A 25,699-nucleotide genomic window follows, 5' to 3' on the forward strand; every position below is an offset into this window, starting at 1 on the left:
GGTGGTATTTGCTGTATAGAGATTAATACTTTTTTTGAAGTAAACTCCACCCCCAACATGGGGCTCAAAACTCACAACCCCTAGATCAAGAGTCACATGTTCTGACTGAGCCAACCAGGTGCCCTGAGGTGTATGTAAGAATATTGAAAAGAAAGAAAAAGGACACCAAGGATAAGAAACTATTCTTTATTTTAGACAATGTCATAAAACTTTTTTTCATATTCCCCCACTTGTTACCCTTAATCCTCATCTTTTAGTTGAGAAATAAGGCTTGAGAAAGGTGAGGGGAAAGTCATAAAGGGTAAAGTTTGCAGCACTAACAAGGTGCTTCCCTCCTGCATAGCTATCATATCTCAAATTGGCATTCTGGAAGAACAGTGTTCCAGGAAGTGCTGATAGGTTTTCTCCAGGTGGGGAGGGGGCGGCCAAGATGTCCATGCTCCGTGTGGGAAACAGTAGATTAAGGTTAGTTTTCTTTACTCTGAAAACAGGAATTCTGAGTCATTAATATTCGAATGTGAGTTGCTCTCCAACAGGAGAAAAGGTGTATACAATGTTCCCCAAACTTTTTGAGCAAATCATCCTTTTTTTTCATCAAATACATCAGATATAGTTTAGCGTACTGATAAATACGGTTTTTTGAGATGGGAATTAGCCTGATCTCTTCCCATTTTTCCTCCCATTGTCTGCTAACACCAGCAACAGAGTGCCTCTAGAATCTAGACCACTGGTCATACTGAGAAAGGACAGGTTAATCAAGGATGGAATGGGAAGAACCAGCTGCCTTGTCATTTTTCATTTCTACTTGTACATTGTTTTTTAAATTCAAGTATAGTTGACATAACAGTGTTATAGCTGCTTGTACAATTTTTTCACTCCCCTAAGTTAAGCAAGATGTACACCCCCCTCCCCTCCCTTAAGTAATCCAGTTGGGTGCCACTTCCCTCCTTTTGTGACAGAGCACCTAATTCATCACTACCTGAAGGGACAAAAAGAGTGCTACCGAGACCAGACGGTGGCCTAGCAGAACAGATCAAATGCTACCACAGGACAATATACTGAGAAAAGAAAGTAGCCTCAAGAAATTCTGCAGAAACATTAAGCAATACTTTAAAAAGCGCTGGTTGAATCGCCACCAGCAAAATTGAGAGAGCATTTATGGTCACCTCGGGCCTGGATCCCGGCTACCTCTTGGCTTGAAATGCGGCTAGGCTTTCCTGAACAAGGTGTCTGCCTTTAGGCTCTAATTGCTTTAGTTTCAGCCTCTTCTGGGCCTGGGCACAGTTCTGACACTGATCTGCAGCAGACTCTGTTTCCTAAGACAGCCTGACCACATTGAGGGGTTGTAAAATAATCTCCATGCATGGTTATTAACTAATTAAACTTGCATTCAACACCATATGCTGATAGGATGAGGCAAAGGATAAGGTTCGAATCTTAGATCTTTCTGAGCAGGGCATGTTAGGTGATAAGTAGAGGGAAGGATTAGTTGCAAGCTGGATGTGAGCTCAGGCTGAGGCATGAAGGGAACTGTCTCCTACTGGTTTAGAAGCGCTTGGGGCTCCCTGAGCTCTGGTGCAAACTACAAGGGTTTCATTCAAGGAAAGGTATGATGTGGGCATAAAACCATGCTTCCGACAGTTGAAGATGGTCCCCTTCTACAGCCAGGAACACTAGCTGGCCAGCATCGTCCATTTTCTTTAGCCCCAGGCGGTCCTGCAGAGAGAAAGGCCATAGTTAGTCAAGAGGCCTAATGAAAAGTTTTACAGTTAAAATAGAAAGAAAGAATGTTCATTGGCGATAAATGCCCAAAAAGCAGTCTCTGCCCTGAGTAGTAAAATGTAGGTGTACTGTCTGTCGAAAATGTCAAAAAGGATACCTCCTTCCAGTTTTCCTCCTAAGCGTTCGAAACACACATGTAATTGAGACTGTTGTCTGGAGTTCTATATTCTGCTTTCTGAAACTTTCCTAAAGCTTCTGGAGGACCACCTATGTGGGTGGGCAAGCCACAGACAAAACTGCCTCAAAATGTCAGTTAAGTGAGACTGAGCCAAAGACAGGAAAACATTAACTTAAAACACAGCCAACCCTTCAATAACAAACCTCAAGACGCTTTCCCATCCTGCAGTTGAGGATGGCATTACCCACGGTGCCACAGAACACGTACGGCTGGGAGGACGGGCAGTCGACGGTGCCGGAGTGTTGCTTGTAGCTTACCGTCGGTTTGGCTTTCACGATAGGGAGGTTCTTAGTTGTAATTTCCAAAGCTCAACAGACCCCAGCTTCCCTTTCCTTTGATCTCACCCAAGCTGGGGCACCAGATGCAGGAGAAAAGCTAAGAGAGGAGACCACTGGCCTCTGAAGGCAAGTGGTGCAGACAGCACTTGTGACTTTTGGGAGAGTCCCAACAGCGTGGAAGGCACCAGAACTAGAGGTCATGAAATGGTGCGACCTCTGCTTGAGAAACGGCGGGGGGCCTACTGCGCTTCTTCGGGCTCCTGCAGGAGCTCCCCTGGTCACCGCCCTAAATTTCAAGATGGGACTTCATATCTGTTCATGTTTTAAAGTAACACCTCTCCTATGTTTTCATGATGCACGGGGGATTCTTGGATTTGCACCCTGCACAGCAGCAAAAGAAGCCAGTTCTGAACCTTTTTATCAGAAGGAAGGAGCTGGAGATGATGTGACCGTTGCGCATACTTGAAAACCACGAGGTACAGGTCTTTCATTTGGGATCTACATTTCTGTAAACCGGCGCCTGATAAGCTGGTGTAACAATCAGCACCCTAACAAGCCTCACCCGTATCAAAGCCGGACGCTTCCGGGCACCCACAGCTCCCAGGTGTACGGGGCCGGGTCTATCACCAAAGAACCTAGCAGCTTCAGGAACCAGGAGCGGAAAAAAACAGCACCCTTCTCCTCCCCAGTTACCTGTGTGTACAGAGTGGTCTCCTGCAAGGGAATGGTTTCCTTGGCTTGGCCACTTCGGTAAAATCCAAACCACTGCAGGAGAGGAGGCAGAAAGGTCAGATCAGATACATAGCACACACTGTCAGACTGAGACTGGCTAGTCGTTAAGATAACCAACAGTATCACAAAGTTGTAGCGAAGAATAAAAATAGAGTCTATCTGAGTCATCTCTTTTTCAGGGTGGATCCTGAGGGAGGAGTTCATCTTTCCCAAGAACTTTCTAATTCTCCGGAATTCCTGTTTCCTACAATTACTGAGCACCTATGCTGTGAAAATCCTCGTGCTAAATTCCACACCCGAAAAAATATATATATATATATGGTCCCTGTTTTCAACAGTCTATGGAGGCACAGAAGCAACTGTGTAGCACAAGGACCAGCAAACTTTTCTGTAAAGGCCAGAACAAAAGCAGCCACTGACAATATTTTAAAAAGGAATATGACTAATTAATAAATAAATAAAATTAAAACTGAATATGGTTGTATTCCAATAAAAGTTTGTTTATGGACCCTGAAATATGAATTCATATAATTATGTCATCAGATATTTTGATTTTTTTTCTAACCATTAAAAAGCGGTTCATGGGCCATACAAAAGCAGATGGCAGGCTGGATTTGGCCAGCAGGCCGTAGTTTGCTAGTCCCTGGTGGCCTGACATAATGTGATGATTCTGCAAAAGAGAGAGCAAATTCTACTTGGAATAGGGATGGCATCCTGGATGGAAGAAGTGACCACTTGAGCTTGGCCTTGATAGATGAATAGGAGCTCATCAGGTGGAAAAGCCCAGGGAAGGGAACTCTAGAGACTAAAAAGCATGAACAAAGGCACGTAAAAGAAACACAGGCCAACTCTGGGTCACTTCAAAAAGTACAAGATGGCTTGATCCTAGGGTATGAAGCGGGTAATGAAGGAAGACTGGGTTGAAAGGACAGGTCAAGGCAGACCTTGCGTGCCAACCTCAGGGATTTACAGACTTTGGGCTGGTGGTTTGGGTCACAGGTCTCTTGGAAAATGTGGTAAAAGCATTAGACCTTTCTTCAGAGAACACAACTTCATAATTTTGCAAACAATTTCGGGTGGCGGGGGTTCCAGCCCCCACTGTCCCAGTTCTAGACCTCAGGTGACGACGCCCTAAGCTACACAAGAGGTGGCGGAAAGAGACTGAAGGTTTTTCCCCAGCAGGCAGCTGTTTTTTAATACCATTTACTCCTTCGGTCTCCTGGCATGTTTTGCTGTGCCCATACAGTGTCTCACCTCAGAATCCACTGGGTCCACAATGGAATCATTCAGGAATTTCACCATCACAAACTTCTTCAAGGCCATCAGGTTTCTCTTGTAGGACTCATTGACACCCTGGAGGAAAGGCCAGCGGTATTTCAGGGACAACATCATCAGGTTCCAGCAGGGATGTTAAAGCCTTTCAGTGCTCTGGTCTCCCCGGCCCTGGGCCACCATATTTCTTCTCCATGGTATGGACTGCTTTTCCAGCTCCCTGCCCAGAATGTATCTTGTACAGCCTTTTCTTACCATCCTATCTGACCGGCCATACCCCAGCCAACCAGAGCACACAGACGCCAGCGGCCATGAGTCTGTCACTGCACCCTATAGCCATCCATCACACAGGTTAAAGGCTACTAGAGAAAGCCAAGGCAAAATGAGAAACTACACATTCTGAGTGGCTATGCAATACTACTCTGTTTCTCCCCTACTGCCCTTCAAATTTTGTTTTTAAAAAACAAAAATCGGGGGCACCTGGGTGGCTCAGTCTGTTGAGCATCCGACCTCGGCTCAGGTCATGATCTCACAGTTTGTGGGTTTGAGCCCCGCGTTGGGCTCTGACAGCTGACGGCTCAGAGCCTGGAGCCTGCTTCGGATTCTGTGTTTCCCTCGCTCTCTGCCCCTCCCCCGCTTGTGCTCTGTCGCGCTCTCTCTCTCTCAAAAATAAATAAATAAAATTTTTAAAAAACAAAAATGGGCGCCTGGGTGGCTCAGTGGGTTGAGCATCTGATTCTTGATTTCAGTTCAGGTCATAGTCTCTGTGCTGAGCATAGAGCCTGCTTAAGATTCTATCTCTCCCTCTGCCCGTCCCCCTGCTCACATGCACATGCGCTCTCTCTCTCTCTCTCAAATAAAAAAAAAAAAAATTAAAAAACCCAAAAATTTCGAGATAAGCCCGCTATAAATTGAGCCATGTAGTTTACCAGAATCTCTCAAACCAAGCTCATGCCTGGGACCCACTCCGCAGTCTCTCTTCTAAGTAAATCTTGCTTCCGAGAAAATCTGACCCCAAAGGGACCCACTCGGAAGGCTTCCCTCAGTAAGACAGCAGCTGCGAAGTTCCACTTAAGCCAGCCAGCAACCTGCTGAGCTTACCCTGCTTCTTCAACACAAGGAAAGGAAAAGGACCTACGGGGAGAAAGCCAGAAGAATCTCAGCCTTCCTAAAAGGAAACAAAGTTCAGAAGCACTGCCTCCCAAAAAACAGGACTTCTGCTTCCCAGGTTCTGCCCAGGATACGTTGGGTAAACAGTCACAGCTGATCTGTTCGTACTGCCCCAGAAGCAAAATGAATGCACAGCTACGGACGGCAGCCTGGGATGGGTGCTTACTCTCTCCTGGTTAATATCTGCCAAGAAGATGCTGTGGTTGCGGTACATGTCCTCCTTTATGGGGTCGTGCCAGTATTCTGCTTGCACCAGGCTGCAGGAAGAAGAAGGAATGAGTGAAGGGGACCGAGCTGCAGGTCAGTCAGCACACTGGGTGCATGCCCCTGTGCCTAGGGGACCGTGCACAAAGAGACTTCAAAAGGACGAAAGATCAGAGCCGCCAAGTCCCAGGCCTGGCCCATAAATACAGCAGACAAGCCTTCCACTGGTGAAACAGTTCAAGAGCCCCATTAACAAGACACCGGAGGCAAGGAAGTGCTATTTAGCACGATACAAGAGCCCCACAGAGTTAGGAAAAGGACTCAGCAATATTGGTTTCACCATGGCCGTGAGCCCTACCACACTTATACCTCCAGGTCAGGGTGGCACAGGCTGTCCCGCCCACAACCCCACCTCCTTCACCCTCCTCTGCTTGCCATTCCTCCCGAGAGACTCAGCCATCACCACCTCTGTCTCCTCTGCACCCAACCATCCCATCGCTCTCTCTTCACCCCCCTTGCCATCCTCAGGCTGGGAGGGAGGTCTAACCTTTCAATCACAAAGCGTTTTTCCTATCGTTGACCGATGACACTAGTGTGCAGGATTCTGGTAGGTCACACGATTTTTAAAGACAAAAGGCAGGGATCTGGTGTTGTTTATAGCATTAGTTCAGACAGGTTTTCACGTCCTTTTACTTTCCCTCCAGTCTCTCTGCTTCCCCTCCCCTCCGGGCCTTCCCCCACCCACGCTGACCCCTCCCCAAGTCCTCCCTGCAGGCACTTCCACTCAGTTCCCGTATCCACACCAGGATCCACACCGCAGCACTTCCACCGAGAGCTGAGCATGAACCCGACGGGAGAAGTCCTCTGGGGCAAAGGAGGAGTCAGAACACAGGTGGGGCTCTCTAGCCCAGGCTGGCAGGGGAAAAAAGAAACACTTCTACACCACGAGCTCTCCAGCCTGAGTGGAAGAGCTGCCTCGGAGGTGATGATCCAGAAAGTTCCACTCAGCAGAGCAGGAGGGCATGAGAGCCCAGTGGAAGCAACAGAGGTCAGCGCTCCTCACGCCCAGGGCAGGTGCGACTGAGGTCAAAGGGGGGTGCTGTCAGCCCGTCGGCAGTCAGAGGGATGTTCTATAATTTCTTTATAAATGTTTGGGAAGTGGGGCGCCTGGGTGTCTCAGTCAGTTAAGCGTCCGACTTCGGCTCAGGTCATGATCTCACGGTCTGTGGGTTCGAGCCCCGCGTCGAGGTCTGTGCTGACAGCTCAGAGCCTGGAACCTGCTTTGGATTCTGTGTCTCCCTCTCTCTCTGCCCCTCCCCTGCTCGTGCTCTCAATGTTTAGTTTTCACTGATTTTTTAACATGTGATGAACTCCGACCACTTATGAAATACTGACATCGGCACTGGTCTAACACTGTGGTCGCTCACCCTGTGCGAGTTGGCTCCCTGTCCCCCGCAAGGACGACTAGCTCCCTCAGCAGAGACACGCTGGCTGGCGCTCAGGACGGCTCTGCCGAAGGGAAGGGATGGAGACAGGGATGCCAGACAAGCTCTGAAACAAGTCGGCTGGCGCTGAAGGAGGGGTAGGATGTGGAGATGTGAGCAGAAGGGAAGGCAGGACAGTGAGGAGAACAAGGGAAGAAGCTTCAGGAGTGGGCGCTCAACAGTGTCAAATGCTCAGAAGCGGTGAGCCTGAGCACACACACGTCCACACAGGCGGCCAGAGTTCCTTCAAAAAACGGTAAGTGAGGGGCACCTGGGTGGCTCAGGCAGTGAAGCGTCTGGCTCTCGGTTTGGGCTCGGGTCATGATCTCACCGTTCGTGAGTTCGAGCCCCACGTCGGGCTCTGTGCTGACAGAGCAGAGCCTGTGTGGGATTCTCTCACTCCCTCTCTCTCTCTCTGCCCCTCCCTGCTGGTGTGTGCTCTCTCTCTCAAAATAAATAAATAAACTTCAAAAAAAATTTTTTTTTAAACGTTTTTATTTATTTTTGAGACAGAGAGAGACAGAGCATGAACGGGGGAGGGGCAGAGAGAGAGGGAGACACAGAATCGGAAGCAGGCTCCAGGCTCTGAGCTATCAGCCCAGAGCCCGACGCGGGGCTCGAACTCACGGACCACGAGATCGTGACCTGAGCTGAAGTCGGACGCTCAACCGACTGAGCCACCCAGGCGCCCCCAAAATTTTGTTTTTTTTAAATGTCAAGTGAATAAATGCAAATGTCTTTGGATCTTGCCAGACCAGGTTCCGGACACCCAGAATGACAGCGGGGAGCCCAATGGCTGAAAAGGCAGTAGTCCTAGGTCACCTTTTTGTGTGAAAAGGAAGCAGAGCTAAGAAGGGGCAACAGGAAGAAATGAAGGACATTTGGTTTGCGAGAAGCTGGGTGCACAGGCAGCAGCGGGGGGAAAGGCCTGAGGCTGAGCAGAAGCTGAAGTGCTGCGGGAGGTGGAGACGTGGGGGGAGGCGGACGGTTCTTCAGGAGGCAGAGAAGAAACATGGGCTCGTTATTATCATCTCCTTTGCACCAGTGAAGGGCCAAATTCAGGGAGGTTAAGCACCTCTCTCAAAACCGCTACACAGTCACAGACAAGGTAAGCTAGGAGCCTAAATCTGTCTGAGTCCACACTCTTTCCAATGCAGCCCGCTCACGAGGCTGTCAGCGCCCCAGAAGTTGGAGCCTTTTTTTCCCATCTTTCTGTTTTTAACGTTTATTTATTTTAAAGAGAGAGAGGAGGACAGAAGATCCACAGCAGGCTCTGTGCCAACAGCCAGGAGCCCAGTGTGGGGCTCCAACTCGCAAACCATGAGATGGGTGACCTGAGCCAAAGTCGGGACACCCGACTGAGCCATCCAGGCACCGCCCCCCCCCACCCCCTACTCCCCACCACCCCCAGTTGGAGCCTCTATCCCTGAGGCCTGCTCTAGCCACTGTGGCTTAGAGACAATAGCAGAAGCATGAGTACAGCACTTACATACACTGGGCCTCTTCTAAGCACTTGACATACATTAACCTATTTAATCCTGACAAGAATTCCATAGGGGAGATGCTATTATTAGCCTCGTATTTACAAATGAGGCAGCCATACCCAGAGTAATTAAGCAGCTTGCCCGAGGTCGTCCTGCTGGGAGGTAATAAAGCCAGAATAGCCTAGCAGGCAGTCTGGCCCCCGAAGTCTTGCTCTTAACCACGATACACGCGTACTGTCTCTGCGGACTGTGGGGTGCACACAGCACCCACAGCCGTGTATTGCACAGACCCAGGTTGGAATCATGGGTATTTGCCTCTCTGAGCTGGATTAGAATTATATTTTTTAAGTAATCTCTATGCCCAACACTGGGCTCGAACTCACGACCCTGAGATCAAGTCGCAGACTCTTCTGCCTGAGCCAGCCAGGCGCCCCTTGAGCCGGATTCTGTGCAGGGTTGTTGTGAAAATTAAACAAGAGCCGTAAAGCTCGGTAGCGTGTCCACGCGTGGCACAAATTCCACAAAAGGTAGTGCTCTCAGACCTGTCACCATCCCCTTCTGTCCCTCCTCTCCCACGCTCTGAAGCCAGCTGCTTACCAGCAGGCTCGCGCAGAGTCCGCAAGGGGAAATGCTGGTCAAGTCCTAGAGGAAGAGGAACAAGCGCCTGAAGGGGAGCCAAAGGAATGCAGCAGAGCTTGCGCTGAGGGGATGGCCAGACGCTAAGAAGGTCTGATCTAAATCATGAGATGACTTTTGGTAGAATCTGACAATAATTTAAACTCCAGATGAGGGGCACACTGAAACCTTCCGACTTCAGCTCAGGTCGTGATCTCACGGTTTGTGGGTTCGAGCCCCGCGTCGGGGTCTGTGCTGACAGCTCAGAGCCTGGAGCCTGCTCTTGATTCTGTGTCTCCCTCCCTCTCTGCCCCTCCCCCACCCAAGCTCTGTCTTTCTGTCTCTCTCTCTCAAAAATAAGTAAACATTAAAAAAATTTTTTTTAATAAATAAACTCGAGATGAAACAATAAAAGTCCAAGCACGGCCAAGACTTGGAGAGGAACTGGGTAAACGTTGCTATAGTAACTGAAGTAGCGTGGTCGCTGGGTGGAAATAGACAAATAAGCCAATGGAACAGAAGCGCAGCCCAGAAACAGACTCATGCATAGAAAACCCCAGGTAGATGAAGAGCATGAGAATAAAAACAAAACGTTTTTAAAAAATGAGAGGAAAATATGGGGTAGGAGAATAGCTTTGTGCATCAGTCAGAAGGACTGATAAAGTGGCCTGAATCCAAGTCAGAAGGCACTGCCCCAGATGCTGGTTGTACAACACTGTGAAGGTACTTAATGCCCCTGAACTGTACACTTAAACATGATTCAAACGGGGGGGGGGGGGGGGGGGGCGCCTGGGTGGCTCAGTCAGTTAAGCATCCAACTTCAGCTCAGGTCATGATCTCACAGTTCGAGAGTTCGAGCCCCACATCGGGCTCTGTGCTGACAGCTCAGAGCCTGGAGCCTGCTTTGAGTTCTGTGTCTCCCTCTCTCTCTGCTCCTCCCCCGCTCATGCTCTGTCTCTCTGTCTCTCTCCTTCAAAAATAAATAAAAACATTAACAAATTTTTTAAATGATTCAAATGGCAAATTTTTATGTGTTATATATAATATAAATATATTATGTATAAACATCTATAAACATATATATGTTTTACCACAACTTAAAAAAGTAATGTAATACACCCAAACCCAATGAATTATACACTTTAAATGAGAGAACTGTATGGTATGTGAATCGTAGCTCAATAAAACCGTCTAAAAAACCAAACTGCAGTCAGGTGAGCATCCAACTCTTGATTTCAGCTCAGGTCATGATCTCATGGTCATGGGACAGAGCCCCATGTGGGAGTGGAGGCTGCTTATTAGGATTCTCTCCCCCTTCCTTTGCCCCCTCCCACTAGTGCATGCCCCCATTCACTGTCTCTCTCTAAAAAATTAAAAATTAAAAAAAAACTAAAAATAAAACAAAAAACCTGTTACATGAAACGAAGACACCATAAGTAAAAAGATGACCCACAGGCTGGGAGAAGTTAAGTGTAACATACCTAACAAAGAAAGGCTTAGTATTCATAATACATGTGCACATGCATGTATATACTTACAAATCAGTAAGAAAAAGAGCATCCAACTGAAAAACAGGCAAAAACTAGAATAGGCAATTCACAGAAAAGGGACACCTGAGCAGACAACAAATGTGAACAGATGTTCAAGCTGTCCAACAGCACATACAGATTGGAATGCGAAACCATTCCACACACATCTGACTGACAGACATGTGACATAGGATCAAAAGTTAGTAAGACGAGGGGCGCCTGGGTGGCTTGGTCAGTTAAGCATCCAAGTCTTGATTTTGGCTCAAGTCATGATCTCTCAGTTCGTGGGATCGAGCCCTACGTCGGGCTCTGTCTGCACTAACATCACAGAGCCTGCTGGGGATTCTCTCCCTGCTCCTCCCCTACTTGCACGCGCACGTGCTCTCTCTTTTGCACTCACTCTCCCTCTCTCCCAAAATAAATAAACTTTTTAAAAAATTATGTTTATGAAGAATTTTATTTTTTTTTAATGTTTCTTTTTGAGAGAAAGAGAGAGAGAAACACAGAATCTGAAGCTGAGCTGTCAGCACATATCCTGACATGGGACTCGAACTCACAAACTGTGAGATCATGACCTGAGCCAAAGTTGGATGCTTAACCAGCTGAGCCACGCAGGAGCCCCAGTAAATACATAAACTTAAAAAAAAAAAAAAAAAAGGTAAGACTGGAGAAAACAGGAACACTCACACTCTGTTGGTGGGAATAGAAATTGGTACAACCACCTCGGCAATACCCAGTCAAGCCTAAAATGCACATGCTAACCACCAAAACAGCAGCTCGGTGCACTGAGTGTTTTCGAAGTACTGTTACTATGTTAAACACTCTACACATATTAACTCATTTAACCTTCTTTACAATCCGTAAGGTATACTTATTGCTCTGTTTTACAGATGATGGAATTAAAGCAGACACGTTACGGAGCGTTCCCCAAATCACCCAATGAATCACTAAAAGTCTACATGTGAATTCTGCTAGTAGATAAATTCTTGTATGAGGACTGCTAAGTAATAGAAAATACATATATTGGTCTCCAACCCCGGTTCCTGGCACAGAGCTCCTAAAACCTTGTAACTTCCTAAGTGTTATGTAAGAATACTGGGAGCATCTTTTGTCCTACTCAGGAGGCTCTGCGTGGGCTCCTAGGTGGTTCCTGGAAGGGGCTGGTCACCAGAAAGACCAAACCTCCATCTGAAGCTCGGGATTTTCAACCCTGCTCCCCATTCTCCAGAGAGGAGCTGGGGGCTGGAAATGGAGTTAGTAACTCTGAAGCAGAGAGAGAGGAAGACAGAGAATCTCAATCAGGCTCCGAGCTGTCAGCACAGAGCCTGATGTGGGGCTCGAAACCACAAATTGTGAGACCATGACCTGAGCCAAAACCAAGAGGTGGACACTTAACTGACTGAGACACCTGGGCGCCCTTCTACTACTCTAATTTCTTGACAGTGGTTGTCACCAGAGAAGGAGGACAGAGAACGGAACCTGGCAGAGATATGTAGAATTCAGTGTTATCTGAAATGTTTCAGTTCTTAAAATATCTGAGACAAATATGACAAAATATTAATTTTAGGTCTCAGATTACATTACTCTTTATACTGTTTTGAACAGTTAAAAAGTGCCTAAGGGAGCTTCAGTGGCTGCCTCAGTATTTCCAGAAAAGGGAGTGGCAAGTTGAGGGTGAAGGCATGGGGACAGCGGGACACCTGTGGATGAGCGCTCTATGAGAGCTGCTGGGGGCAGAGGCCCTGCCAAGCACTGGGCATGCAGGGCTGAGGGCCGCGGACCAAGGGGAGGGCCACTTAGGAGAGCAGAGCTGGCCCAGAGGAAGAGGAGAGGCCAAGGCTGAGGCCAGGGCAACAATGCAGTATTCCCTGGGGCAGGGATGGGCACAGGATAGCGAGGTGGAAACTGGAAGAAGGAGAAATCCAGGAAGGGCTGCCAGCTTCTCAAAGGGGAACTCGAAGGCAGACTTCACATCCACAAGGTGAGAGAGAACAGTCACCCTCACCATTCCTCACTGCTGCCCGCACTGAGCCTGGCCAGGGACTGGTGCGGGAAAAGGCCTCCCTCACTAGCTTCCCGAGTACTCCATTAAATTTGCTTTGCTAAGGCTGAATGATCTCAACAGTGTAGAAGACATCTTGAGGGGTCCCTGCCTAAGTCAAAATCAACCCTCCCTTGTCTGGGAACTGTATCCTTCCTGCCCTGCCCCTCCTGGTTACAGGTATGTAACCAGGTATGTAAGGTCCCACTTCTGTGGCCACAGTCAATGACAGAGACCTGACCTGAGCTGGGCCATGGTCCCTTCCTCAAGAATCTGGATTGGGACAGAAGATTCCAGCCTCGCCTGAGATAATAACCTAAGCAGAGACGATTAAAAACTTAGAAGCTGGGGCACCTGGGTGGCTCCGTCGGTCGAGCATCCAACTCGGCTCGATTGGTCAAGCATCCAATCTCATGGCTCAGTTCGTGATCTTAGCGTTTGTGAGTTCAAGCCCTGCATCGAGCTCTGTACTGACATTGCAGAGCCTGCTTAGGATTCCCTCTCTCTGCCCCTCCCCTGCTCAATCACTCTCTCTCTCTCAAAATAAATAAACTTAAAAAAAAAAAAACAAACCCAAAAACTTGGAAGCCGGGCAAGGCCACCTTTCGCCATGTGGGTGGCCAGAGAGGCTGGTGTGCGTGGAGAGAGGCAGCAGCAATGCCAGCTGGAGAGAGATGGACCTGGCTGTCTGTGACTCCCATTCCTTGATTCTAGAACCTCTGAAACCTTGAGTACCAACAGACTATGAACTACTTTAAAAATTTACTTTGGTTTGATTTGGTTATTCGCCTGCAACGAGAATCCTTCTGGGTACAAAGGGCAGCCTAGGAACATACTGCCAGGAGAACACAATCTCCTTCTGTCCCTTTACGCCCTCACCTCCCCCTTCCCGCCTCTCTACTGGGACTACCTGCCTCTTTAAATCTCATACTGACCATCTGCTAACCGGAGATATACATAGAAATATAAAATAAACTTTACAAAGAAAAAGCAACCCCATAAAATTAGAGAAGTATCAATCTGTAAATGAACTGGTGAGAACTCAGAATCCATTCCCCCGGGAAACCATGTGATACATGCTGAGATGTATCCTGGCTTGCAGTCTAGTTCAGCTACATTATGAAACATATCTCGTGTCATTCCACTTCCTCGTGTCATTCCACTTCTCTCCATCTCACGGAGCGTCCACACCACCATCACCTCTTAGCAAGACGCTGCAACAGCCCCTGCTTTTCCTCTACCCACTTTCCAATCTGCTCTCTACAAAGCAGTGGAGACCTTCCAAAAACATGTATCGGGCCATGTTACTCCCTTGCTTAAAACCTGCCAGTAGCTTCTCTTGATGTTTTGAAGGAAACCCAAACTGCCGACGTGACCTGCACGTCCCTGCCGATGTAGCCCCTGTCAACTCTCCCGTCTATCACTAAACTTGCTGCCAGGGCCTAGAACGAGCCCAAGGTGTCCCAGGATCAGGCCTTTGTGCCTACTGCTCCCTCCGCCTGATGGCTCTTCCCTTAGCTCCTCCTGTGCTCCCTTTCATCTTTCAGATCCCAGCCTCAATACCTATTCTCCAAAGACCATTTTGTCCAGAGTAGATACAGCTTCCACTACCCTCCGCCATTTCTTTCCACCACGGCCTTAGCACTGTTAGGGGTGGTCCCTGCCTCTGTTCACTTGGAGCCTCCTTTTCCCCACTGACAGCTTACTGCATGACAGCAGGGACCGTCATTGTCTCATTCTCCCTTTATCTGCCAGACCTACCACAGGGCCTGGCAAACTGCAGTGCAACAGCTGATGGAACTATGAATGGAATGCTTTAGAACTGCAACTAAAAGAAAGCAAAACCACTGCAATACTTATAAATAATGGAAACAGGAAGTTCAAGTTGAATAAATACTTTCAACACAACACCACTAGCGGTAACAGCCCAAACCTGCCTACTTGGTAAGAACTGAGCACGGCACCGAATTTCTGTGCAGGGAAGTATTACCACGTACTCCATGCTGGGGAAGAGGAGGAGGTCTGAAGACATACTAGGCCACGTAACTAGACGGGATAGAACTGAGTGTCTCCCAACAGGTGCCTAGAAAGAGGGGCATTCTTTTTTTTCTCCCATGTCTGAAGAGGTCTTTATTTTCCCTTCACATCTGGTTGCTCCTTGAAGGTTGGGCATAGAATTCTAGGATGGAAATCACTCTCCCTTAAAACACAATGGTACTGTGGGTGCGTGGGTGGGGTACCTGGGTGGTGCAGTTGGTTAAGCATCTGACTCTTGATCTCAGCTCAGGTCATGATTTCACAGTTTGTGAGTTCGAGCCCCGCATCAGGCTCTGTGCTGATGGCGTAGAGCCCGCTTGGGATTCCGTCTCTCCCTCTCTCTGCCCCTCCCCTGCTTGTGCTCACTCACTCTCCCTAAATAAATAAATGAATACATTTAAAGAATTAAAAAAGAACACAAAGGTACTGGGTGGCTCAGTTGGTTAAGCATCCGACTTCAGCTCAGGTCATGACGTCACGGATTGTGAGTTTGAGCCCCACATTGGGCTCTGTGCTGACAGCTTAGAGCCTGCTTGGGATTCTTTCTCCCTCCCTCTCTGTTCCTCCCCATCCCCTCATGAATAAATAAATACACACGTACATAAATAAGGACACAAAGGTACTGCATCACTGCCTTCTAGCTAGCAGTGCTGCTGGCAGGAGGGGCGGTCAGTAGTACGGATTCTGTGGGCGGCCTCCCTGGGGTCTCCTCTTTATCCCGGTGCTCTGAAATTTCACAGGAGCGTACCTCAACGTGAATCTTTTTTCACTGTTGCCCTAACCACTCAGCGAGCCCTTTCTGTCTGGAAACTCATGTCCTGTCGACCGGAGAAATTTTCTTGTATTGTTTCTTTGATAATTCCAATCCACCCTTTTCCTCTGGGCGACTTTCAGAACTCCTATCGGTCAGAAACTGGACTTCCCAAACAGCTAAATGTCTTTCATTTTGTCAGTTCTCTTTTTTTTTTTTCCTTTTAACCTCTTCGAGGTTTTGTTCTAATTTCTGGGAGATTTCCTCAAGTGCATATTTCCATCTTGCGCACACATTTTTGTTGTTGTTGTTTTATTTTTAATTTCCAGGAGCTCTCTTTTACTCTCTGATTGGTGGTTTTATTCACATTCTTTTCTGGTGCCCTGGATTATAATTCTTTATCTCCAAAGATAATAATTATAGGCTTTTTTTTTTTTTAAGGTTTTCTTTGGCTCCTTGAACTGCCATCTTTTCTTTCTAAGTTGCTTTTATACTTTTTGTTGGTTTTGGTCTGTCTTTCGCCTTAGAAGCTTTCCTCAGATGTCTGACTGGGGGTCCGGGCTCATGGTTTATACAGACACCACAAGAGCTGGCTGGAGGCTCCTCATGTGAGAACAGAGCCTACCTCCTGGTGGCTTCACCTCAGGGGGGTCAAGAGGAATCCTATCATCTTGGAGGATTCCAAAACATCAACCTGTAGATCTTTTCTCTGGGGCCAGTCAGGTTTTCCAGAGACGGGCCTGCCGCTGAACGACACCCTCGCAGGTAAGAAGCCTCAATGCTACCATTCTGGGAACTGAGTGGGAGGGAAGGGGGAAGGCGTGGGTTTTTTATGTGGTGTCTTACCACCATCCTGTGCCTGTTGTCTCAGAGGCTGGCACTTCTCTAGTTAAATTGCTCCAGAGAATAAATTTTGCTTTTTTTGTCACAATGGGGGAGGAGCAATCACTTGGATGTGCACTCACGGGAACGGCGGTTTGATCATTCCTTATATAGAAAAATTTTTCCCCAACAAAAAGTCCTGTTTTTAGCCCCAGGCACTTATCTCTACCTTCCAAAGGATCTTATGCACCTCATTCCTGACCCTTTCTGGAGCTATAAAAAGTGAACCTGTTCCCTTTTTGTCAGTGCATCCTTCTATAGAAATACAAGGTTTCGACGTTTCCTGCTAAAACAATTAGCACTCATTCATCTGCTTTCTTTGAAAAATGTGTTGACATCTTTTACTGTCTCTTCTCTCCTGTTTTCTCTGCCCTTGTGGGTTTATTACTTTTTATTCTTTTGCTACTAGTTGATTATTATTCCAGTAAAAGGAGGAAGTGAAGACAAACACATCAATCTACCACTTTTAATCAGCTACATGTGACTGGCTCCCCGCCATGACTGCTCATTTATAGTCACTAATAATTCTGATTGCCAAGGGTTGTATTTGGTTCACAAAAGAAACACAAAGAAAGAAAACGTTGAATTTTTCTGAGGCATCTGGGCAAGAGTTAGAAGAATAATGAGTAAAGAATAAATAACAATGAAGTTTAAAGAAGTCACACATATCCATGAGCAGAGAGAACACGTAGAATACAGACAACTGAGCTGTGACTAGTCAAAACAGAGTTAGGGGTAAAGCTTAGCAGAGGTTTGAGATGCCTAATGGGAAAGGGGGTGGAGACATAGAAGTATCTTAGTTTCAGGGTGCCTAGCTGGCTCAGTCGGTGGAGCATGTGACTCTTGGTCTCGGGGTCATGAGTTTGAGCCCCACATTGGGTGGATTTGAAAAAAATAAAATAAAATCTTAAAAAAAAAAAAAAAAAGTATCTTAGTTTCTTTCACTGACCACCAGGTGGCACTACTGACCCAACACAGCTTTGTTGCTGTGCATGTAGCCAAAGGGTAGGAAAGGAAGAGGGAGCTAGCCGTAGTTGTTTCCATATGTGAGTCACTGGCAAGGCTGAACCCTGGAAAATGGCTTCAAGGAAGTGTTGTATTGAAGAATTGGTATTAGACAAAAATGATATGCTTTGAAAACCTCTAGGGTAGGGGCGCCTGGGTGGCTCAGTTGGCTGAGCGGCTGACTTTGGCTCAGGTCATTATCTCGCGGTCCATGAGTTCGAGCCCCGCGTCGGGCTCTGTGCTGACAGCTCAGAGCCTGGAGCCTGTTTCTGATTCTGTGTCTCCCTCTCTCTGACCCTCCCCCATTCATGCTCTGTCTCTCTCTCTGTCTCAAAAATAAATAAACGTTAAAAAAAAAAAAATTAAAAAAAAAAAAAAAAAAAGAAAACCTGTAGGGTAGCTACCAGAGCCTTACTAGTCGATGCCAAATCTGTTATCGTTTAGAATACTCCACACCTACTAAATCCAAATCTAATCTCTGATCCCAGGAATGAAGCCCCAGGATCCATTTTAATGAATTTCCCAGGGGTTCTGATGTACAATTTAAGTTTGGAAACAATTGAAAAGAATACACTCCAAAAGTGATTCTGTACATTTTTAAATATCCAAACACACCTGAGTAGTTGCAAACACTGACATAGGAGGCTAAACCCTCGTTACTGACAACACAAAGAATCTGTCCTCCAAAATATATATGGTAATTTCTTGGGCTTGGGATTTTTTAAAGGCTCTTTTGTTAGTTTTTTTAAGATGGAAATTTATTTTGTTTTTAATTACATTCTTTCTGTATTAAAAAAAAATACCCTAAAAAAACCCTGGGTGGCTCAGTCGGTTAAGCGCCTGACTCTTGATTTTGGCTCAGGTCATGATCTCACAGTTTGTGACTTTGAGCTCCATGTTGAGCTTTACGCTGATGGTGCAGAGCCTGCTTGGGATTCTCTCTCTCCCTCTCTCTCCCTCTTTCTCTCAAAATAAATAAAATAAATTTTATATATATGTGTATTAAAAGAATACCTTCCCTTCCTTTTTAAAATTAGTATTAAAGCAGTTTTAGGTTTACAATACAACTGAATAGATAGCACAGAGATATTTATAAAAAGCCTCTCATTTGAATATCACTGGCCCCTACTCCTGGAATCACTGCTACCCTGAAAGTCAGCATGATATTTTCATGCAATGACAGTTCTGTATCTTTTTTTAGCCAGCCATACATACCGTTCTTGAACAGCTTTGTTGTAAGCCCCAACATTCAGTGTTTTTCTGATCAAGTCACAGATGTGAGAGCTCTCCCCTGGGCACCGAGGGAGTCCATAAACACCTACAAGAGCAGAAGCCAAATATCCATTCTTTCAAGAATTGTGTACTGAGTAACTACTATGTGCAAGGCACTGTGAGGAATAAAACAGACCTGAACTAACCTCTGATCTCGTTCACTTATTCCTCAAGAAAATATGTACTGAGGGGCACCAGGGTGGCTCAGCTGGTTAAGCGTCTCAGGTCCCAGTCTCACGGTTCATGGGTTCGAGCCCCGCATCAGGCTCTCTGCTGTCAGCACAGAGCTCACTTTGGATCCTCTGTTCCCCTCTCTCTCTGCCCCTCCCCTGCTTGCTCTCTCTCTCTCTCTCTCTCAAAAATAAATAAACACTTAAAAAAGAAAATAACATAGAGCATGCATACCATAACCAGCTTCCCCCTGACGCTCCTATACTCTTTTCTGCCTAAGGACCTTGGCACCGGCCGTTCCCTGGTAGATGTATTTCCTCTCTCACTGCTTCAGTGGTTGGACTCATTTCATCTCTCAGGTCAGAGCTTCGGGAAGTCACATCCGACTCCCCTAACTCAAGTAGTGCCTAACCCCAATTCCTACCCTTCCCCCAGTTATACCTTCCACCTTCATCATCCTCATCAATAACATTTTCAGGGTTGCCCGGCATAGTTCTAACCATATGTTGGCAATAATTCATTTAATCTTCATGACCATGAAGAGAGGAAATCATTATTTGTACCATATTGCAGATAAGAGACTTCTAAACAGGAAGATGAAATACTCTGCCCAAGGTTAGATACGAAGTGCTAAGAGTCAGGATATGAACACAGGCAGTTTGGCTCTAGAGCCCACACCTTTAACCACTGCCCTGTCTCTTAAGTATTATCCTATTTTTTTTAATGTTTATTTATTTTGAGAGAGAAGGAGAGCAGGCATGTGCACGACTGGGGGAGGGGCAGAGAGAGACCCGGGGCTCCAACCCACAAACCGTGAGATCATGACCTGAGCCTAAACCGAGGGTTGGACGCTTAGCTGACTAAGCCACCCAGGGACCCCCTGTCCTATTTTTTTTTTCTTGATCATAGTTTTCACTCTCTGTATTTATTTATTTCCTTGCTTCATTGTCTATTTCTTCCCACCCCCCAACTAGAATGTTAATTTCCTGAAGGCAGGGACCTTGTCTGTCTTACAGATTTTCAATACATGTTTGTTGACTGAATGAATAAGGTTTTTACCAACATGCATTTGAATAACACCTGTGTTTTTTAAAAACAAGGAGCATGGGTGGCTCAGTCAGTTAAGCATCTGACTCTCGATTTCGGTTCAGGTCATGATCTCATGGTTAGTGGGACCGAGCCCCATGCTGGACTCTGTGTTGACAGTGCAGAGCCTGCTTGGGATTCTCTCTCACCCTCTCTCTCTGTCCCTCCCCAACTCATGCACACGCGGGTGTGCGTGTGTGCTCTCTCTCAAAATAAATACACTTTTAAAAATAAATAAATAGGGGCGCCTGCGTGGCTCAGTCAGTTAAGGGTCCAACTTGAGCTCAGGTCATGATCTTGCAATCTGTGAGTTCGAGCCCCGCGTCAGGCTCTGTGCTGACAGCTCAGAGCCTGGAGCCTGTTTCAGATTCTGTGTCTCCCTCTCTCTATGACCCTCCCCCGTTCATGCTCTGTCTCTCTCTGTCTCAAAAATAAATAAACGTTAAAAATAAATAAATAAATAAAATCAAGTGGTGGTGTGGATTAGAACAGAGAAAAAAGCAGGCAAAGAGGCCAAGGTTACCTTGATGTTGTCCCCCAACCGAGATCAGATTGATCATGGGTGGTGACGGGCATCTCTGAGCCACTGCCCTCCTGGGGGAGAAAAGGATTATCAGATGGAAATGTATCATCAACCACCAACTTCCCAGATGAAGCTACTTCATTCTCTGTGATTCCCCAAAGCCAGGGAGTGTCAGGATTTCCCCCAGATGGCCAAACAAATCCTTATTCTTTCACAGAAAATAAAGTTCCATAAAGCTTTTTACATGGAGACATCTTAGAATAGTGTTCCTTCCAAGATAGATGAAGAGCTCAAAAGAATTAGAGGAGGGGCTAGATCTGAATAAAAGAAAAAAAAAATTCAATCCCATGTAAGTCGTATGACATCACAGAACAGGACTTACAGAAATTGGCCTCCCTGGGAGAATCCCATAGCATTGTAGCCTTGCTGTAATTTAGGGTCCTTAGCCAGAATCTGACACACTGTTGTTACTTGGGAATTGACATTCAAGAAGAAGCTGTTCTCCACATCCTAAAAGAGGAGCCACAGAGGAAGGATGGGGATGAGAACCACCACTGGTGTCTTCTCTAAGAAGGCAAATTTGTTTAGTTGGAATCTGCACACAAGCCACTCAAGAGTTAAAGTATCATTGCAAGATTTGCCGCTAAAAATGCAAGACAAAGCATTTTAATAGTATATTCTATGAAATCACTCAGCAAACCTTCAAAGGAACAGAGCTGTGAAGGGCCTTACCTCCATCAGGGTCTTCCCAATCTCTAAAGATAAGACATAAATTCCAGGTATTTTCTTCTCAACCATTTTTTTAATAGCACCCATGCTTAAGGGATTACAACAGCTGTCTCCTAGACAACAAAGACAATGGCAGATATTCATGAACCAGGTTACATAGTTTTTAAAAAGTTTTAAGCTTCAAAGGGCATTATAAAGAATGTGAAACATGACGTGTCTGGGTGGCTCAGTCGGTTGAGCGTCCGACTTTAGCTCAAGTCATGATCTCACGATTTGTGAGTTCGAGCCCCGCACTGGGATCTGTGCTGACAGCTCAGGGCCTGGAGCCTGCTTCAGATTCTGTGTCTCCCTCTCTCTCTGCTCCTCCCCTGCTCACACTCTGTCTCTCTCTCAAAAATAAAGATTAAAAACAAAAATTTTTCTTAAGGTGAAACATACAGAATGGGAGAAAATATTTGCAAAAGGAAAAAAATAAAAAGGGAGAAAATATTTGCAAATCATATATTTGATAACGGTTTAATACCCAGGATACACAAAGAACTCTTACAACTCAACAAGAAGTTAACCTAACTTAAAAATGGAAAAGGGACTTGAACAGACATGTTTCCAAAGGAGATATACAAATGACCAACAAGCATATGAAAACACGTTCAACATCACTGGTCATTAAGGAACTGCAAATCAAGGCACCTTGGGGCTCAGTCAGTTGAGCGACCGACTTTGGCTCCGGTGGTGAGCTTTGAGCCCCGCATCAGGCTCCATGCCGTCAGCGCAGAGCTGGCTTCTGATCCTCTGTCCTCCTCTCTCTCTGCCCCTCCCCACTCTCAAAAATAAACACTAAAATAAATAATTTAAAAAAGGAAATGCAAATCAAAACTATAATGAGATACCACCTCATACCCACTAGGATGGCTTTAATTTAAAAAACTGGAGGGGCGCCTGGGTGGCTCAGTCGGTTAAGCGTCCGACTTCGGCTCAGGTCACGATCTCGCAGTCCGTGAGTTCGAGCCCCGCATCGGGCTCTGGGCTGATGGCTCAGAGCCTGGAGCCTGCTTCTGATTCTGTGTCTCCCTCTCTCTCTGCCCCTCCCCCGTTCATGCTCTGTCTCTCTCTGTCTCAAAAATAAATAAAACGTTAAAAAAAAAATTTTTTTAAACTGGAAAGTAGCAAGCAAGGATGTGGAGAAATAGGAACCCTTGTACATTGCTGGTGGAAATGTAATATGATGCAGCCATCGTGAAAAGTTTGGTGGTTCCTCAAAAAGGTAACCCTAACAATTACCATAGGATGCAGCAATTTCCCTACTAGATATCTACCCAAGAGAAATTAAAACATGCCCATACAGAAACATGTACCTCAATGTTTACAGCAGCACTATTCGTAATAGCTAAAAGGTAGAAGTGACACAAATGTCCACCAATGGATGAGTGGGTAAACAAATTGTGGTATACACATACAGTGGAATATTATTCAGCTGTAAAAAACAAAAGAAATACACATGCTACATACATACGTACATATGCTACAATGTGGATGAACCCAAATTCACATTAAATTCACACTAAATTCACATTATTATAAGTGAAAAAAGCTAAACACAAAAGGTCACATAATGTTTGATTCCCTTTATATAGGATATATCTAGAACCAGCAAATCCATAAAGACAGAAAACAGATTGGACATTGGACATTGGACAGGAAGTGTTGGGAGTGGGGAACACAGTGGTTACTTACGGGGTACAGTGTTTTCTGGGATGATGAAAAAAACTTGAAACTAGAGAGGAGCGCTGGTAAAACAATATTATGAATACACTAATTGCCACTGAATTGCATACCTTAATATGGTTAATTGTAGGTTACATGAATTTCACCTCAAAAAAAAAAAAAGACCATTTTTTGCGTGGCTCGTGTTTTATCAAGTAATAACAAACTTCAAAAGCCCACACAATACAGTTGGGACACCGAATTCATAACTGAAAAGTAAGCAGAGGTGCATATTACCCTGCCTTATCATTTGGAACATCTGGGGTTAGTAGAGTCAAGAGCACTTAGGAATCAAACTCAAGGACTAGGACTAGGGAAAGAAAAGTGAAACGCCTAGGGCACAAAATTTCAGGGGGTACTCACTCGCAGGTTCGTGCAAGTGCTGACCCTGAACTTCTACGAGCTAGAAAGTGAGTGCCTTCTTAACTTTTGCAATGTAGGGGTCTCCTTGCCTCGTCCTACTCCCAGCCCTGTTTCTTTTCCTGTTTCAAAGAACTAAAACCAAGAACTGGAAGAAAAGTGACTGGCCACTCAGTTGGAGAAGTAGGCTGAGATCATTTTCCATCTTGAGCTTAATCATCCCATTTCTAACTTAAGAGGAACTTTAAGAATTCATTTTTAAAGAAGGAAAAGCTGAGGCTTAAAGCATCCTCTATTTCTCTCATAATAACTTCTTTTAACTCCACTGTAGTAGCCCTGGAACCCAGCGCAGAGCTTTGAGAAAACTGTTTATATTTGCTGACTGTAATTCCTCTTCAGGGCTTGCTTGCTTGCTTTCTTTCTTTCTTTCTTTCTTTTCTTTTCTTTTTTTTTTTTTTAACAATTTCATTTATTTATTTACTTACTTTAATTTGTTTTAGAGACAGAACGAAAGAGTGCGAGCGGGAGAGAGGGGCAGAGGGAAAGAGAGAGACTCTTAAGCAGGCTCCATGCCCAGCGCAGAGCCCAAGACCGGGCTCGATCTCATGACCGTGAGATCGTAACCCGAGCAGAAATCACAAGTCAGATGCTCAACCAACTGAGATAGCCAGGCACCCCCAAAACTGCTTTTGTTAAGGTTATTAGTGATCTTCAGATTGCTAAATCCAATAAGCAGTTCTCACTTGACCTGTTGATAAAATTCCATGCAGCTGATTACTCCCTTCCTCTGGAAACATTTTCATTGGACTTCCGGGACATTGCACTCTTCTGACTTTCCTCCACCACCACCGTCTCCTTAGCTAGTTTCTCCTCCTCTCAACCTCCAAATGTTGGCAGCGCCTCAGGCCTCAATCTTTACACCTCTTCTCTCCTCTGTGTACACTCGCTCCCATGATCCTGCTCAGTCTCATGGCTTTAAATGCCAGCCATACACTGAAGGCTCCCAACATAAATCTCCAACTTGTATTTCTGTCCTAGACTCCACACTCCAAATGGCTCTACAACATCTGGATGTCTAACAAGCATCCCAAATCTAGTAAGTCCAAAAGCAGACTACTGATCTTCTCCCTACCCTAAATTTGCTCATCGTACAGGCTTCCCCATTTTGGTAAAATGACAACTTCATCCTTCAACTTGTCCAGTCCCAAACCATGGAATCACCCTTGACTCCTTTCTTTCTTGCTCATCCCAAATCTAATCCGTTAATAAATCCCATTGGTTCCACCTTCAGAAGATACACAAACTTTGACCGCTTCTCAGTATCTCCCCTATTACTATATTGCTTCAGGCCACCACCATCTCTTGTTTTAAGTTGTTGCAATTGCTTCCTAACTTGTCTCCCTGCAAATGTCTGTGTCCCTCTACAACCTATTCTTAATATAGCAACTAGAGTGGTCCTTTTTAAAGTGTAAGTCATATTATGTTACTCATGTGCTCAAATCCCTCAAGGGCTTTCCAACTCATTGTAGCCAACTCCCTTTGTAGGCCCCAGCATCCCCACCCACCCCAACCTAAACCCCTATTTTCTTCTCCTTGCTCACTCAGTTCCAGCCCCGCTGACCTGAATGTTGTTCCTCCAACATATCAAACATATTTCTGCCTCAGGGCCTTTGCATTTGCTGTTCCTTCTACCAGCTATCCACAGGGTATCCTCCCTCATCCACTTCAGCTCTTTGCACAGATATCACTTTCTGGGTGAATCCTTTCCTGAACCTGCTTATAAAATTGCAAGCCCCCATCTCCATTTCTCTCCCACTCCCGGCTTTACTCTTCTCCATTGCATTTGCCACCATTTTGTTTAAAACATATTACATGCGAATGAATAAAAGGATGGATGTCCTGGTCATGCAGCCACAGCCAGGACTGCCTCAAGTGCCAGACGCTGCACCCTGACGCCAGCGCCGTGAGAATTAAGCAAGAACCGCCCAAAATACTCTAACGCAGCGCACGGGTCTCTGCCAGAGCTCACCAAAAGACAGCCCCTTCTCCTCTCTCCCTTTCCAATGCAGAGGAGCCCCCCAAATCCTAAGACGTCGGGCCAGCCTGGTGCTGTGCGACCACGGTCCTCGCTCTCCACCTCGCACTCTGCCGATGCGAACCCAGGTTGGGAAAGAGGAGTCGCCAAACCCTCCTGCTTCTCTTCTCCCTCACTCACCCATTCCATGCCAGATGACCAGCGGCAGCGGCACCGGCGGGCCGAGATGCCCCAGTGCAGGTGCCGCGCAAGACCCCGGCAGGAGAGCGACGGCCAAAAGCCACAAACAGCTGGGCGACGCCATCTTGACCCAAT

The 25,699-nt window shown here is 46.2% G+C and overlaps 1 protein-coding gene across 1 annotated transcript; it reads right to left on the minus strand.

Moving 5' to 3' along the window:
• Window positions 1-171: 171 nt before the first annotated feature.
• On the minus strand, window positions 172-25,699 carry PPT1 (palmitoyl-protein thioesterase 1). Its single transcript, XM_042949348.1, has 9 exons — window positions 25,565-25,699; window positions 21,229-21,338; window positions 20,879-21,006; window positions 20,497-20,567; window positions 18,660-18,762; window positions 5,579-5,669; window positions 4,225-4,323; window positions 2,932-3,003; window positions 172-1,716 (listed from the first exon to the last, which is right to left on the minus strand). Exons 1-9 carry the CDS (start codon window positions 25,686-25,688, stop codon window positions 1,594-1,596), a joined length of 921 nt encoding a protein of 306 aa, XP_042805282.1. The 5' UTR covers window positions 25,689-25,699; the 3' UTR covers window positions 172-1,593.

This window comes from Panthera leo, chromosome C1 (assembly GCF_018350215.1).
Source record: "Panthera leo isolate Ple1 chromosome C1, P.leo_Ple1_pat1.1, whole genome shotgun sequence".
NCBI lineage: Eukaryota > Metazoa > Chordata > Mammalia > Carnivora > Felidae > Panthera > Panthera leo.